The following is a 16,546-nucleotide window of genomic DNA, read 5'->3' as shown; positions in this document are numbered from 1 at the left end:
GCTTGTTGCATTGTTGATCAGTGTTCACCATGGTGTTCACTCACCTGACTTATTTAAATGATTTTTAAAAGTGTGTTCACATGAGTTTGCATCAGTTATTTTTAGTGTCTGAGTTATCTCACGTCTCATCTTATTCTTTGCATAAGACAAAGCCAAGGCAGGCGAGCTAGACTCACTCTCGACCTATCTTCACTTTCACTTCACTGACACTACACTACACTGACTGAAGTTGAAGTAGGTTAGTAGTTAGGTAACTAACTATAACTAGGTATAGACTTATTCCAGACCAAAATTCAAATTAGAGTTAGAGTGAAGGCAGTGAAGGGCCGGTAGAACCAACATTTGTTGGCATCTTTAAATTGTCTACGATGAATTTAAATAGAAAAAAACTTCTACCTTCAAAAGTAGTTCAGTTTAGATTTGAAGTTGAAGATGCATTTTCATTTGTTGGAAATTATTCGGTAGGTATTATTAGAATAAACGGTTCAGATGTAATGTTGATCTAGACCTAGACAATCCTTGATGAATTTCAGTTATTTATGACAATATGAAATTATTTCGTAATTTTCATTTTCATCGTCATTCACAATCATCATTCAAAAGTCTTTTCAAAAGTTTGAAAAAAAGTTTTATTAATGATAATGAAAAAAAAAAAAACATGCGGAAGAAGTGCCACTAGATATGCAATTTTGTGCATACGGACAGTTGAAAAATCAAAAAATGCAAAAATTCGAACATTTTACGAACCGACACCGTTAAAAATTAACTATCTAGTGCATTAAAAATTAGTGCCTAAAATTTGTTCCGTAGCAGGTGTGAGACTCTCTCTCTCTCTCTCTCTCTCTCTCTCTCTCTCTCTCTCTCTCTCTCTCTCTACTCTCCCCCTCTCTCTACTCTATCTCTATCTATCTATCTTTTTTCTTTGTCCAAATACCTCTCGTTTTTATATTTATACTTTCTTTCCATCTTTCCTTCTTTCTCTGTCATCTGTTTCTCTCTCTCTCTCTCTCTCTCTCTCTCTCTCTCTCTCTCTATCTCATTCTCTCTCTCTCTCATTCTCTCTCTCTTCCTCCCTCCCTCTCTCTCTCTCTCTCTCTCTCCCTATAATTAAGAGTATTTTGACTCGAGTTTCAATTAAACTATGCTTGCATTGCTTGTCGATCTAATGTCCGATTTCAGTAAGATTAAATTTCGCTTTTTACGGGTTGAATTGTACTGATTGATTAAAAAAGAATAACTTATACTTATACCACCCACAACAAGACATTGAGGTTGTATCGCCAGCAAACGAGTTACTGTGTATGTGGATTCTGAGGTTACCATTTATCAAGACACTCTGTTAATAATAGAATTATTTATTGATAAATATCTCAACCAAATGTGATTACAATTGATGAACTTGGGCGTTATATTGTATTTCACTCACCATCAGTCGTATTTTTATCAATTTTTACTGACTCCTAATTTTTTTCCTATTTCGAAAATAAATTATACTTATTTTCAGCCCTTTAAAATGATTTCCAATTGAATACAAAAAGTGTATATTTACTATTGTTCAGAAGAAAGATTGTTAAATTTGGATCTCCCTATAGTTAAAAGTACAGAAGATTCATGGTGACTTGATTCCACTTAATAGACTGATACACAGGATTGATATTTATTCATCATAATTCATCAATTTTCCTTCTTGCCGCGTACGGTCAGAGACTAGAACCAGCTTGACGCTAAAGTGACCGAAGCCACTACAATTGATGCTTTTGTGGCAAGTTGCTATGCAGATACTTAGACCTTACACAAACCATCACTGACCAACGTTGACGACCCCTGAATGTCCCTGGAAATTGATTTTAGACTAACGATTATAAACAAGGAATACAGAGAGATTAGAAAGCAGTTTCATATTTGCCATAATAATCAACCAATTGATTTTGGGCAATCAAAGGAAGAAGAAGATCACTTTCTTTACTGACCGGTGTATAGTTTGAGTCCTGGGAAAAGGCTCTTATTTACTCACTTGTTTCACAAATTTTAGAGATGTAGTGAGACTGACATAATGAAAGAGCCTTTTGCTTTGTGAAAAAATAACTCATAGCTACATATAGGATGTGCCAACAAATCCAGGTATTTCAAAAAACATGTACGCTTTCTTACTCATAAAGATCTGTACAAGTGTGTATGAAACAGTGCCAGACAAAGCAAGAAGAAAAATATCTTATAAAAGCATCCCAAATAATCCGTCTTCCTCGACTTCAAATTTCTCAATTTGATGCTTTCTTACATTATAAGCATAGCTGATTTGTCAATCAACTCAACACTTATGATTCAAGTGCTGAATAAAATTGAATTCCATTACTATTATACATTTGTCAATTTCATAAGAATTTCAAAGAGCTGTTTATTTCGACACGGAGAAATATTTTCTGCATTTGATATTTACTTTGCTCACTTATCATAGAGTTCTTTCTCAATATTTTTTTTTAACAACTGTCCACCATCAGTGATTGGGTAGCTGGGTCTGTTAGAACTGACAAAAAGTACTTTGCAATAGACTAGCATCCTATTCAAAGGGTAGCAAGCAATTGCTATTGTCTGTTTCAACCTATAGAAGCCGGGATAAACTCTGTCTCCATGGGCCTAATTGCTCTGAAGGGCTACCGTTTTTCTTTTTTAGGACATCTACATATAATATGGTATAATAATGATATTTCAATCGATGCCAAATTTAGATAGGAGAAATAGTTCAGAGATATTGAGATTTTAATCCAATGAACCACATCGCGTTCGGCCATCCCCGCTTTGTCAATACATTAGCAGCGATCGTTTCTCCTTGCTACAAATACACAAGCAAAGTTCTGATACTCTGATAATTTAGTCATGTATTCTGTATATATGTATTCATAGTTTATAGTTTCTCTCTCTCTCTCTCTCTCTCTCTCTCTCTCTCTCTCTCTCTCTCTCTCTCTCTCTCTCTCTCTCTCTCTCTCTCTATTTCTTTTAAGGCCAAGGTGATGCGAATTGTTACATGTGCAGCAAATTTTCAAGTGAAGAGTAAAGCGGGAAACGTAAGAGAAATAATCATGGCTGCTCGTTTTGGACATTGGAGCACTGGCCTACTGACATCGATGAATGATCCAGAAATGGTCGTTGAATCCGATGACAAAGTGGTTGTCATCAAAGATAAATACCCAAAGGTAAGTCGTGTTACAGAGCTGCCAACTCCCGATTTGGGATTATTTCTTATTCAGAAATGCCACTTTGCCGGAAATTGGAAATGCCGGAAGTTGTCAAATAAGGAATTCGGAGAAAAATTTTTAAAAAAAACCCGGCCAAGATTGATCCGGCTGTAAATTGCCTGACAGGCTGAATGTCTTGTCCTATGTGTTGTATGTACGTTGTCCACCAGGAGAAAGGAAATCGATGGTCAGCGAATCAAAACTTGAGTCCTACAGGTAGAAGGCAATTCGATGTGCATTCAAACTCTGAAGTCTACATTAGAGCTTCGACTTGTTTTATTTAATTTTGGATCAGACCTCTGTTGACATCTAAGAACTTAATTTATTTATTTAAAGAATTCTTTCTTTCTTTATTTCATAAACATATCGACGCTAAGATAATAGCTGCACATAGTTGTGTGGGTATATGATAATTCTTGCTGCTGTTATGCATTTTACTCAATAAATGTGTTGGATCTCCCGAAAGTTTTGAATAATTATTCATCCATATTATTATGTGTTTTAAGTTTCTCAAGAATTTTTTTGATCACTGTTTGATCTTTCTCTTTGAGTCATAAATGTTTAAAAGTTCTTTGATATAGCCAAGTCTGTTCACGCTTCAATTTCAAAAATTGCATTGGTGGGAATTTCCCCCATTTCAATTTTTAATACTAGAAAGAATTTCTTAGACAAACTAAAAGAAACACCACCACACCCATCATTATCACTTCCACAGTCTTTATACTACATCATTAACATTTTCTCTTTCATCACCACCCACAATGCCACAACTATATATATCATCATCATCACTACTGTGACCTCTTACCACAACCACCGCCACATAACCATCGTCACAACCACTACTGTCACCACATCACATCATCGTCACCCTTATAGCCATCTTTATATCATCATCAGCATAGTCATCATCAAGGGTTGCCGTTGCTTCCCCCTCTCTCCACAGATCTTTGTGACATCAGTCAGTTGGATCCACCTTTCTCTCTGAAATTCTGATTCTCAATTCCCACCGTTATAAGATAGTCAAAATGTAGTTTGGATTACATGTCATCTGTTGAGTCACTTGCCATCTGTTGAATCAAATCTATTTTTTTTTTTTTTTTTTTTAAATTTAGGCCAAGTACCATTTCCTGGTTTTACCCAAAGAACAGATTCCAAGCTTAAAAGCCCTTAAGCCATCCCAAATTGATTTACTGAATCACATGCACAAGATTGGAAAGGAAATTGCTTTCAGGTTGTTATTCTTATGTGATCATAATTATCATTTGTTTATTTTATTTTATTTATTTTATTTTAAAGTATTTATATATTAAGGCTGCCCTTTTTCCGACTAAAGTATTGGTTGTGCAAAGGCTAAAGTATTGGTTGTGCAAAGGCTAAAGTATTGATTGTGCAAAGGCTATAGTATTGGTCTTGTGCAAAGGCTATAGTATTGGTTGTGCAAAGGCTGAAGTATTGGTTGTGCAACGGCTAAAGTATTGGTTGTACAAAGACTATAGTATTGGTCTTGTGCAAAGGCTATAGTATTGGTCTTGTGCAAATGCTAAAGTATTGGTTGTGCAACGGCTAAAGTATTGGTTGTACAAAGGCTATAGTATTGATTGTGCAAAGGCATTAGTATTGGTCTTGTGCAAAGGCTAAAGTATTGATTGTGCAAAGGCTAAAGTATTGATTGTGCAAAGGCTATAGTATTGATTGTGCAAAGGCTATAGTATTGGTCTTGTGCAAAGGCTATAGTATTGGTTGTGCAAATGCTAAAGTATTGGTTGTGCAACGGCTAAAGTATTGATTGTGCAAAGGCATTAGTATTGGTCTTGTGCAAAGGCTAAAGTATTGGTCTTGTGCAAAGGCTATAGTATTGGTCTTGTGCAAAGGCTAAAGTATTGATTGTGCAAAGGCTATAGTATTGGTCTTGTGTAAAGGCTATAGTATTGGTTGTGCAAAGGCTAAAGTATTGGTCTTGTGCAAAGGCTAAAGTATTGATTGTGCAAAGGCTATAGTATTGATTGTGCAAAGGCTATAGTATTGATTGTGCAAAGGCTAAAGTATTGATTGTGCAAAGGCTAAAGTATTGATTGTGCAAAGGCTAAAGTATTGATTGTGCAAAGGCTATAGTATTGATTGTGCAAAGGCTAAAGTATTGATTGTGCAAAGGCTAAAGTATTGGTTGTACAAAGGCTAAAGTATTGATTGTGCAAAGGCTAAAGTATTGATTGTGCAAAGGCTATAGTATTGATTGTGCCAAGGCTAAAGTATTGGTCTTGTGCAAAGGCTATAGTATTGGTTGTGCAAAGGCTAAAGTATTGATTGTGCAAAGGCAAAAGTATTGATTGTGCAAAGGCAAAAGTATTGGTCTTGTTCAAAGGCTAAAGTATTGATTGTGCAAAGGCTATAGTATTGGTCTTGTGCAAAGGCTATAGTATTGGTTGTGCAAAGGCTTAAGTATTTTTTGTCCAAAGGCTAAAGTATTGGTCTTGTGCAAAGGCTATAATATTGGCTGTGCAAAGACAACTCAAAGCGAAGCTAGATGGATATGCATCCTTTTTTCTGTTTTATGGATGATGCCTTTTGATGAAGAGAAGCTTTGCACGAAATGTTTTCATATGATATGGTCTTTATGAGACAGGCTTTTTTTTTATTTTAGCAAATGGCATCCCTATTTATTTAATTATTTATCTTTTTTTTTGTTTTGCTAACTTTTTTTGGTTGTTGTAGTATTAAATCAATAAACAGTGGAATCCAGATAAAGCCAACACTTTGTTGGTCCTAAATTTTTTTGTTCCTAATGTTAAGTATGTTCATTGATACTGGATAACGTCAACTTTGCTTAACCCTCTTGAGTACATATAAATGGAAAATTGAACACATTTGTTCGATTTTCAATCATGGTGAATTCGAGAGTTAAAGTCAACTGATCTTTCTGGCCTGGTAGTTTTTCCATTATAACCGACGATCTGTCATCTGCATTTTTTACCAAATTGGGACCTAAAATTTGCCAAAAGTTACCCAAAAAAACCCCCAAAATTTGCCAAGAAATTTGTCAAAAAGACCAAAATTTGCCAAAAAATTTATAGAGAACTAAGCGTTTCAGTAAAAATTAACACGCGATACAGAAAAAAATATATATAAAAGACAATTTATTACATTTAAGGAGGCTGGCTACATTTATTAATTTACACAATAGCGTTGTTACAAAGATTTTAAAGGATCATTATCCGTAGAGAGTAGCTTCCCTTGGTTTGGGCCCAGGCAAAGCTGCAACATTTCTCGAATTTCGCACTTTTTTTTCGTTATTTTGTTTTTGCTTCTTTTTTTCCCCCAAAATTTGCCATGCGATTTGCCAATTTTCCCAAAAGTTGTCACGATTTGCCAATTTTGGGAAATTTGCCCAAATTTGCAGATCGCCCTGATATTTGCGGCCGCAAAAAATGCAGATGACGGCTGACGATGGGGTAAACCGATCAATTTCTGTAGTTCCCTGGTGGACAAAAAGGATTACATCGGTTATTCCCCTTGTCATGGTCTATAATGGCCTCCCTGTGTCTCTCTCTGATAACTTTTTTTTTATGTTGTTTTTTTTTGGGTTTTTTTTTTTTCGTCTTGTCTTTCTTCCATTGCTTCCATAATTTATACTTTACATTCAATGATAGTGAACTTTTACTCATTTATTGAGTCATATTGCATATACTTTTTCCTGTGGTTTTTCTTTTTAAAGAAGAATTTTTAATAGTGAAATTTTGCAATAAAAATGCTCTCTGTTTCTATTGTTCAAGCATCAGGTTACCGTTTTCCGATCTGAAATCAAATTCATCTTATTGAAATCATTTGAATGATTCAATATATTTTTTAAACATATGTTTTTAAAGACTTGTTTGAAATTGCACATCCTAGATGGAAACGTATTTTTGTACTGTGACCTCATATAACATATTTACCCTAATTGACATTTAAAAAAGAATAATTCTGTATTCTCATTTAAATGTTGTTGATAATATGATAGTCATTTTTATTTATTTACTTTTTTTTACTGATATATATTTCTTGACATGTATTTTGTGCGCCTAGAGCTATATTGTATGGAATGACACTATATAAATAAGTTACATTTTTATTATTATTATTATTATTATTATTATTATTATTATTATTATTATTATTATTATTATTATTATTATTATTATTATTATTATTATTATTATTATTATTATTATTATATTTATCTCCCCATTTTTTTCCTTCTTTTTGTTATGAATACAGATCTTTAAAAAAAAAAATTTCAGGCAGGTGTGAAAAGCAAGCAACAAGTGGTTTTAAACAATAAGTATAACTAGATTTCATGTTTAGAATTTATTGTTTGATACTTATAGACTTATTAGTATTTTATTTTGTAACTTCAGAGCAGATAAAGATTTACGATTTCGACTTGGGTATCATGCAGTTCCCAGTATGAGGTAAGTGGTTTAAATGGATGATTTCTTTATGGGGTTTTTTTTTCGTTTGATAACAAGAAATATGTGATGAGTAATGTTAAGTTGATAATTTATATTGTTTATTCGAACTTACTGATTTGTTTGGTCCCAAATATTATGAAATTGTGATATTTTTTTTCCCCGATACCTTTGAATGTCTGTCTATTATCATAAATGGTATTGACAAAATCTGCAAAAGTAGTGATGAACTGTGATGGGCACGATGTGTGGGGACTATTATATCAGGGCATGTGACGTCATTATTGGCAATTTCCTACTTTCTCCTCCCAAAAATAAAAAGTTTTTTTTCATGCAGAGAGGGGTAGAAAACGTTTTAAAGAAATAGTTGTTTCTTTTAGTTTTTTAAAAATAATTTTACGAAAAAAGTTTGAAGTATAGGCTTTAATTAAAGAATAGGGAAAAATTTTATACTGGTATTGATTAATTAATTGGAATGAGTTAATTCTTAGAAGAATTCTTTCAGCTTTCTTCAGTTAAGCAATAGTTTGCTCGGGGCAAATTTGTCGCTGTCTCTGCTTTGCAAAGATTTGAAAGTTTAACTTATTTCATGCTAGGGCTACTAACTATTCTTCACTCAAATTGTGAATGTGAGCGCCTTTTTAGTCAAGTATGGAAATACAAACATAGTTTAGAAGATCCCTCAACACAGACATGTTAGCTGGTCTTCTTGATATGACGTCAAAGTCTTGTTATAAAACATAGTTCACTATAGAATTCCTGAAGAGGGCAAAAGAAGTTGCAACAGCCGCAGTTTAACCACAAATACTACAGACTGACGATGTCTTTAAGCATGGCGACATGAAGCATGTTTTAGAATTAAACACGGTAAATGGCTCTGACTGGATGTTTGCTTTATAAACTACACACTCTTAAGAACGGTAACTTCAGCTTCAGGTATGCTTAGAACTGTATCTGATTCTGATTGTTAGTTGTAATTTTTCTCCACTAACTGTCATGGCCATTTGAACAAACTAGTCATCAAAGCTGTAAATTTGAGAAAGAAATACAGAAAGAATACAAGTGAGGGATAAAGAGACAATTACAAGAACTGTGCAACATCATTGTTTCACATCTTAAACAAAGCTCAATTTCTGAATTTTTTTCACCAAAATAAGGCGGACCTACCCCATCACCAACATTCTCCCCTATGTGAAAAATGAAAATAAATCAAGGAAAATAAAACCAACGCAACCCCACTATGACTAGGTAATAATAGATAATGCTGTAACATCAATGCGCTGCCCAATCATTACTAACAAAGGGAAATAACTCATGAAATTCAATTCATGGAATCATTTCGATTAAGCTGACATTGAACTCAAGCACGCTGGTCACTCTTGGATTCGGCATTGACTCTCTCGAGTTCATATGCATGGCAAATTCAACAAATTTGTTCGATTTTCAATGAGGGTAAACTTGAGTTAAGCATGCCTAAGCCTCGTTCCGATGACCATGCTTAAAAGCATGGACTGTATATGTCTTTGAATTGTATTCTTCTGGTGTTCAGAAGAGTTTATAGTATTAGGTTAGTCGTAAAAGATCTAATGTTAGATTAAAAGGACCCTAGACCAGTTGTGGTAGTGGCTTTTCATCTCTGGTCACAGTGATTGTGTGCTTGCCTGGGTGTTCTCTGAAAAGTTGGTCGCTATGAAGACGGTTCATCCCCAGTTATGCCCTTGATATTAAATGTCCAATTTAAATAAATGTAATATATTATTGAAATATATATATATATATATATATATATATATATATATATATATATATATATATATAATTTATGTAATATATTATTTTTCTGATCCTTTTATATCAGCCCAGTAGTTATTTGGTTGCTAGGTCTGTATTATATGTAGTGAAAAGTACCATAAGTTTGAGTAAGGTCCTAAAAATCAATTTTAATTGTTCCTATAATTATACAGAAACGAAAATAAACTAGGGCTTTATGTGTATTTTAAAACTTCAAGTTATTTCCATTTTTCTGTATATATTACAGCCACCTTCATCTACATGTAATAAGCCAAGATTTTAACAGTCCATGTCTGAAGACCAAAAAGCACTGGAACTCCTTCACAACAAAGTATTTTGTGGATTCTGAGGGTAAAACTGCCTTTGATATTTTAAATGAAGGAATTATGATATTTAAAAATTGAAGTTCTATAAAAGCAAAAGGGGTTCCTGATAGCTCTCACTTCATGCGCAAAGGGACAGATCAACTCTGGGTAAACTTGATATTTTGATGTCCACCCATAAGTGATTGGGTTGGGTAGCTGTGTCTATTGGATCTGGCAGAAAGTACTTCACTATATACTCTAGCATCCTATCCATAGTATAGCTACCAATTGCTGCGGGTGGTTGGATGGGAGCATCACCCTTGAATCATATACCTATGATGTTCGCATGGGTGTACGATCCGATAGTGATGTCGTTTCTTCTTCTCTTTACTAGCCTATCCTGCTTCTTTGGTTTGTGATTGTATTTTTGACAGGGGATATTTTTTTTTCTGTAAATCTTCTGCCTGTTCTTGGTTATTTATAATTTAGCTTATATCTTTAGGTTATGATTTTGATTTACATTTGTACTATTTTTGTTAGATTGCTTGTTTTTTTGTTTCAGCGGTCTCTCATATAACCTCAATTGTGTTGGAAGAGACCTAAAGCAACAAACAAACTAGCAATTGCTATTGTCCGTTTCATGTGATACAGGCTGGAATGCTCTGAAAGTATAAAAGCAATCTTATTATGGGTGTGGTGTTGCTGACAGCTAATTTAAAATCTGAATTTTTATGACAATACCAGCTTATTATATAAGCTCTTTAGAGTGTAATGTTTCATCGTGCAATGTAAAGCAATGGAAGTGATGGACGGGTAGGACATTTTTGTCTCTGCATTATTGTGTTGTTGCCTTGAGGCACTTTACACAAATTATCCCAATTTTTCATTGTCAAGTTATCCATCCTCTTTTGGGAGAATCAGATTTACATACCTGCCAAATCCAACGAATTTTTCGTAATTTTACGAATTTGAGACAAATTTCTTGGCCAAATACGAAATTGTATGGAAAATTACGAATTTTTAATTCCCAGTAATACTTAAATAACAATAATAATAATGATAATAATAATAATAATAATAAGACATTTCTACAGCGCATAAACATGGCATCATCAATGTCAAACTGTGGTTGTTTGTACATGATTTCAGAAATTACTAATTTCCTTGTCAAATTACTAAAAATTGACATACAAATTACTAAATTTGACGTTTTCAATTTGGCAGGTCTGGATTTAGATTAAACGTTGGGATAATTCCATTAAAAAAAATAAGTACAAGGTTGCCAATTTTCCGTATATTTACTGAATTCTATGTTATAAACCCCCCAGTATATTTTCAAATCTCCTGCTAAATGGGGGGAAAAAAGTAACTACATAAATGTCTTCTTGTTGGAGTTAAACACTCAGAAAGGGGTCTGTCAATGTGTTTGCTTAAAAGTTCAGTAAATTTTTGCCTCTTGGGATGAACATTGTGCTGGTAATTGAATCTATAACTGCAAATATAAAAACTGTGGGTTAACTTCTATTCATAATAGTGAAGAATAAATACAATATTATATTTCAAAACCTTGAAAAATTTGTATTTCTTATCAGTTCAACTTAACAGGTCCGATGATCAGTAAGTCAATAATGTCTTCTAATGTCCATAATGTCTTGTTGGAGTTACGCACTCAGAAAGTGGTCTGTCAATGTCTTTGCTTAAAAGTTCAATAAATTTTTGCCTCCTGAATTGGCTCCCCTGTTAGTTGGTTGTTTTGATATTGTTTCCTTATTTGATATTTGTGACCCACCATATCAAAGCTGTAATGCGATCGGGATTAACCTTGTGCTGGAAATTGAATCTATAACCGCAAAATATAAAAACTGCGGGTTAACTTCTATTCATAATAGTGAAGAATAAATACAATGTCTTATATTTCAAAACATGAAAAGTTTGTATTTATCAGTTCAATTCTAAATTCAACTTATCGGGTCTGATGATCCATCCCAATTGAATACCATTTTTTGAGACAATTGGTTACATTGGTAGATAGGATTCTGATTGTCCTTTTCTCCTTTCGAAATTATTGGAGATATCTTTCTTTTCTCTCTATTTTATAACTTCCAGATGTAATCAAGGCCATTTCTTCGAATGGAAAATGGAGTGTTGACTCAGAAAAGTATTCAGATTTATTAAAGAAAGATTTAAGGTAATCAACATAATACATGGGTAACATTGACAATATCCCAATATTTTTTACCATTTAAGGTTATCCATATTTATGGCAGGACAAAAAATATATTTAAAAAAGACAACTTAACTACAACAAAAAAACAAAACAATGAAAAATGAAAAGACAATGTTTTAATTCCCTTTTGTCTTGTTTTGTTTTTTGAAATGTTTATAATTAAACTGTCAAAATTTGAAAAAGAGTTAAAATAATATTTTCTTCATTTTTTTTTTTTTTGCTTTAATAATTTGTTTTGACTGGGCTTTCTAATGCTGTTCCATATAGCAGTGATGATACTTTTCCGCGGATCCGCGGAAATCCGCGGTTTTCTTTCCTTTCCTCGGTTTTCCTCCTCAGATCCTCGATCCGCGGATATTTCCTTCATTTCCTCCTTTTACTTTTTTTTTATATAATAAATCTTTAAAAAATACCTCCTTTTTAAAGAAAAAGTATATATATAAAAAACTAGTACTACACATAGTACTCTTCAAGTACTCAAAAGAAGTCATCCTGCCTACTTTCCTGTGGTGCAAGAATGTTCTAGGTGAGTTTTCCGTTTTTCCGAGACTTTTCCTCCTTTTTGACTTTTTGTATCATCACTGATATAGATAGAAATTGATGTAAATTTTATATGAAGAGATTCATCTTTTCCTTTTGTTTGTTGCAGGTGCCATATCTGTGATGAAAGCTTCAGCACAATTCCATCGTTGAAAGGACACATAGTTTTACACGACGTTTCAGTCTCCAAGAAATCTTTATGACAGGGACACGTCAAAGTAATAAAATTAGGAAGCAGGCACTGATGTCAGATTAAATTCTGAAAAAGTGTCTATGAAATAGTAGCAGACAAGAAAGAAAGAAAAATACAAGAAAAAATTTGGTTGCATCGGCTGGGATCAAACCTCAAACCTCCTGATAACCGGTCATTCTGATCAGTAATCAGAAGGTCTGAGGTTCAATCCCAAGTTGAAGCACGTTTATTGAATCTCAGAGCTCAATATTACTAGCTGATCAGAATGGCCACAGGAGATCTGATGTTCGATCCCCGATTGAGGCAGGCTGATTGTTTTCTTGTAGTTTTCTTACTGCTTTGTCTGGCAGTGTTTCATACGTACTTTTTCAGCTGACTTGATGGCAAAGCTTTGCACAATGCAAGTATTATTATCTTTATATTTCCATCCCAGTGCCAATTTATTGTATGTGAAACTTTTCAATGGAATCTATGCGAATGAGATTAAATGGTGCATTGGATGATATGAAAGAGAGAGGTAAGCTTTAAAAATACGACCTATGTTTCATCTGGTATTATGTTGGAATGAAATACTAGATGAAGAAAATTGAGTTGAAAATCACAATGATCAGAGTTAAATAACAATATAAAATTGAATGAAAGCTTCAATTTGATAAACGAAAACAGGTGATGTGGACGTTTAATCAATCATCGTGTTTTGTTGATAAAGGGGTAACCCAAAACATTCACATTTTCTGTTTTCGTTTATTAAATCAAAGTTTTCATTCAATTTTATATTATTTCTTCGAGCTTCATGGAGCAACATTTGCATACAATGATCAGAATTAGATGTTTAAGTTTTTAGATTTTGAGCAAACTAAATTCATTCTCCTTAATGAAGGCATATATTTTACTCAAACTTCATTGGTTTAGGGGACATGCGGTGGTTATTTTTTATTGATTTTGGAACTCTGTACGGAAATTGGGTTATTAACCCCTCTACCGCTTTGGGGTCAACTGGAAATGATGGCCAGTTAGTTCCCAGTAGTTGCCTAGCAAAGTTGATTGTAAACATTGGGCCTGGCAGAGAGGAATTGGTCAAAACCAAACTAGGTCAATAAACGTAAAATCTCTGCTCTAATATCATTGTTGACCATACATTTACATTGGGCCTTGCAGAGAGGAATTGGTCAAAACCAAACTAGGTCAATAAACGTAAAATCTCTGCTCTAATATCATTGTTGACCATACATTTACATTGGGCCTGGCAGAGAGGAATTGGTCAAAACCAAACTAGGTCAATAAACGTAAAATCTCTGCTCTAATATCATTGTTGACCATACATTTACATTGGGCCTGGCAGAGAGGAATTGGTCAAAACCAAACTAGGTCAATAAACGTAAAATCTCTGCTCTAATATCATTGTTGACCATACATTTTCTAAAAGCTTAAATAAATTCAGACCTAGTTAGCCAGTATGAAATATATATGACTGAAGCAAGAGGAACTAATTTTAAAATCAACAAAAATAGGAAATGATTGATTTAGTTGAGGAAATTAGAAATAAGTATATAATGATGACTGAAACCACTTACCCTCTCTATATATAATCCATAAATCAATGATAACAGTAGTAATCCAAATGATATGACAACACTGCTGAAAAAGTTTAATTAAGGTTATTCTTTCTCCTCTGAGTCCCTGTTTCCAGATTGCAGGCTTGGAACTGCCATAGGCGAATTAGAAAGGTAGACAAAAGAAAAGTGATGAAGGTGAAGCAGATGACAGAAGTCCTTAAAGGGACAGATTTTTCTTGTAGTCCTTAAAAGGACTGGTTTTTCTTGAAGCCCTTAAAGGGACTGGCTTTTCTTGTAGTCCTTAAAGGGACAGATTTTTCTTGTAGTCCTTAAAGGGACAGATTTTTCTTGTAGTCCTTAAAGGGACAGATTTTTCTTGTAGTCCTTAAAGGGACAGATTTTTCTTGAAGTCCTTAAAGGGACAGATTTTTCTTGAAGTCCTTAAAGGGACAGATTTTTCTTGTAGTCCTTAAAGGGACAGATTTTTCTTGTAGTCCTTAAAGGGACAGATTTTTCTTGTAGTCCTTAAAGGGACAGATTTTTCTTGTAGTCCTTAAAGGGACAGATTTTTCTTGTAGTCCTTAAAGGGACAGATTTTTCTTGTAGTCCTTAAAGGGACAGATTTTTCTTGTAGTCCTTAAAGGGACAGATTTTTCTTGTAGTCCTTAAAGGGACAGATTTTTCTTGTAGTCCTTAAAGGGACAGATTTTTCTTGTAGTCCTTAAAGGGACAGATTTTTCTTGTAGTCCTTAAAGGGACAGATTTTTCTTGTAGTCCTTAAAGGGACAGATTTTTCTTGTAGTCCTTAAAAGGACTGGCTTTTCTTGTAGTCCTTAAAGGGACTGGCTTTTCTTGTAGTCCTTAAAGGGACAGATTTTTCTTCTAGTCCTTAAAGGGACAGATTTTTCTTCTAGTCCTTAAAGGGACAGATTTTTCTTGTAGTCCTTAAAGGGACAGATTTTTCTTGTAGTCCTTAAAGGGACAGATTTTTCTTGTAGTCCTTAAAGGGACAGATTTTTCTTGTAGTCCTTAAAGGGACAGATTTTTCTTGTCCTTAAAGGGACAGATTTTTCTTGTAGTCCTTAAAAGGACTGGTTTTTCTTGTAGCCCTTAAAAGGACTTGTGAACAGCAATCTAATCCAGTGTTCTCTTGGCCGCACGCTTGTTGTCCTTGTTTCTGTGGTAAATCTTGAAACAAGGTTCAACGTGAAGTCCAACGTTATAGACAGGGCACTCGTATCAAGAGAACTTCCGCTTCCCTGGTTCAGAATGAAGCACACATTCACGCTGAAGATTCCAGCGTTTGGCTTGGGCCGGATTGACTGCTGGAAGTGTTGTCCAGTTAGTCTGAGGATTGAAGAGCCACCAACATAAACATTCCTAATGTAGGTGAGATATAGGTATGTACTGCTTGTTGAGAATCCTCATGAGGAAAGAGTCGATAGCTATATTTTTGCATTTCCTTTGAACATAAAATACACACTCAAGATGCTGAGCATGTACATGTGGAAGAAGGCCTTCTTCCACCACTTCAAGTGTCCTCTTATTACGTGATTTGCCACCATCTGGTCACTTCTGTCCACAACTCTCATAAAGTTGTAGTCATTGACAGCAGCGAGCCTGACGATCTTTTTCGTTACAGGACTATTTTCCAGTTTTGTTGTTGTGGGCAAGTCGTCAGGATGTTCACCTCCCTCTTATCGAAAAAGTTTAATGTCCCATTTGTAACAGAGTGAGTCTCAGAATAATTTCTCACAAGTTTGGGGATCAACATCTTGGTTGGTCCATTCTTTCTGTTCAGCCTCATGGTGCCTCAAGCTCGAGTTTGGCTGCTGTAAAGATGTGTGAAAAGGTCAGAGGTAGTGTTTTATAGTTATCCACATATAGTGTTCTACCACAACTCTGATATGGTGTTTTCAGCCACTCCACGCCATCAAAGGTAGCACCATGGGATGAACACTCCCTCTTGCCCGTGTACACCTCCAGATTGCAGCAGTAGCAGTTGTCACTGTCGCAGAGTTCAAATATCTTGATTCCAGATTTGTTCGGCTTGTCTGGATTGTAGACTCTGAATGACAGAGGTCCTCTCCAGGCCACCATTGCCTCATCCACAGCCATGTGCCTCCCAGGAAGGTATGGCCTCTGAAAGTTTGCAGTCAGATGCCGAACAAAATTTGAAATCTTGAAGAGAGGGTGCTGCAGTCGATTATCTCACGACAGTGCCAGGTTGTTGTCAGGCCTGTAAATCGTGTT

At 34.6% G+C, this 16,546-nt stretch overlaps 1 protein-coding gene across 2 annotated transcripts; it reads left to right on the top strand.

Moving 5' to 3' along the window:
• LOC144980873 (aprataxin-like) lies at positions 1 to 16,001 on the top strand. 2 transcript variants are annotated; one of them, XM_078928756.1, is made up of 7 exons: positions 1 to 238; positions 3,000 to 3,191; positions 4,349 to 4,467; positions 7,631 to 7,684; positions 9,720 to 9,823; positions 11,884 to 11,965; positions 12,654 to 16,001. In XM_078928756.1, exons 2-7 carry the CDS (start codon positions 3,009 to 3,011, stop codon positions 12,745 to 12,747), a joined length of 636 nt encoding a protein of 211 aa, XP_078784882.1. In that variant the 5' UTR covers positions 1 to 238; positions 3,000 to 3,008; the 3' UTR covers positions 12,748 to 16,001. The 2 variants fall into 2 exon arrangements, with proteins under 2 accessions (XP_078784882.1, XP_078784881.1); XM_078928755.1 differs by lacking the exon at positions 1 to 238 and adding an exon at positions 398 to 461 and having other exon boundaries at positions 12,654 to 12,875.
• Positions 16,002 to 16,546: the final 545 nt, after the last annotated feature.

This window comes from Berghia stephanieae, chromosome 10 (genome assembly GCF_034508935.2).
Source record: "Berghia stephanieae isolate SIO BIC M18660-M18661 chromosome 10, UCSD_Bste_1.3, whole genome shotgun sequence".
NCBI classification, from domain to species: domain Eukaryota; kingdom Metazoa; phylum Mollusca; class Gastropoda; order Nudibranchia; family Aeolidiidae; genus Berghia; species Berghia stephanieae.
The sequence above is the reverse complement of the archived record's forward strand: the minus strand, read 5'-3'. Positions and strand labels throughout refer to the sequence as shown.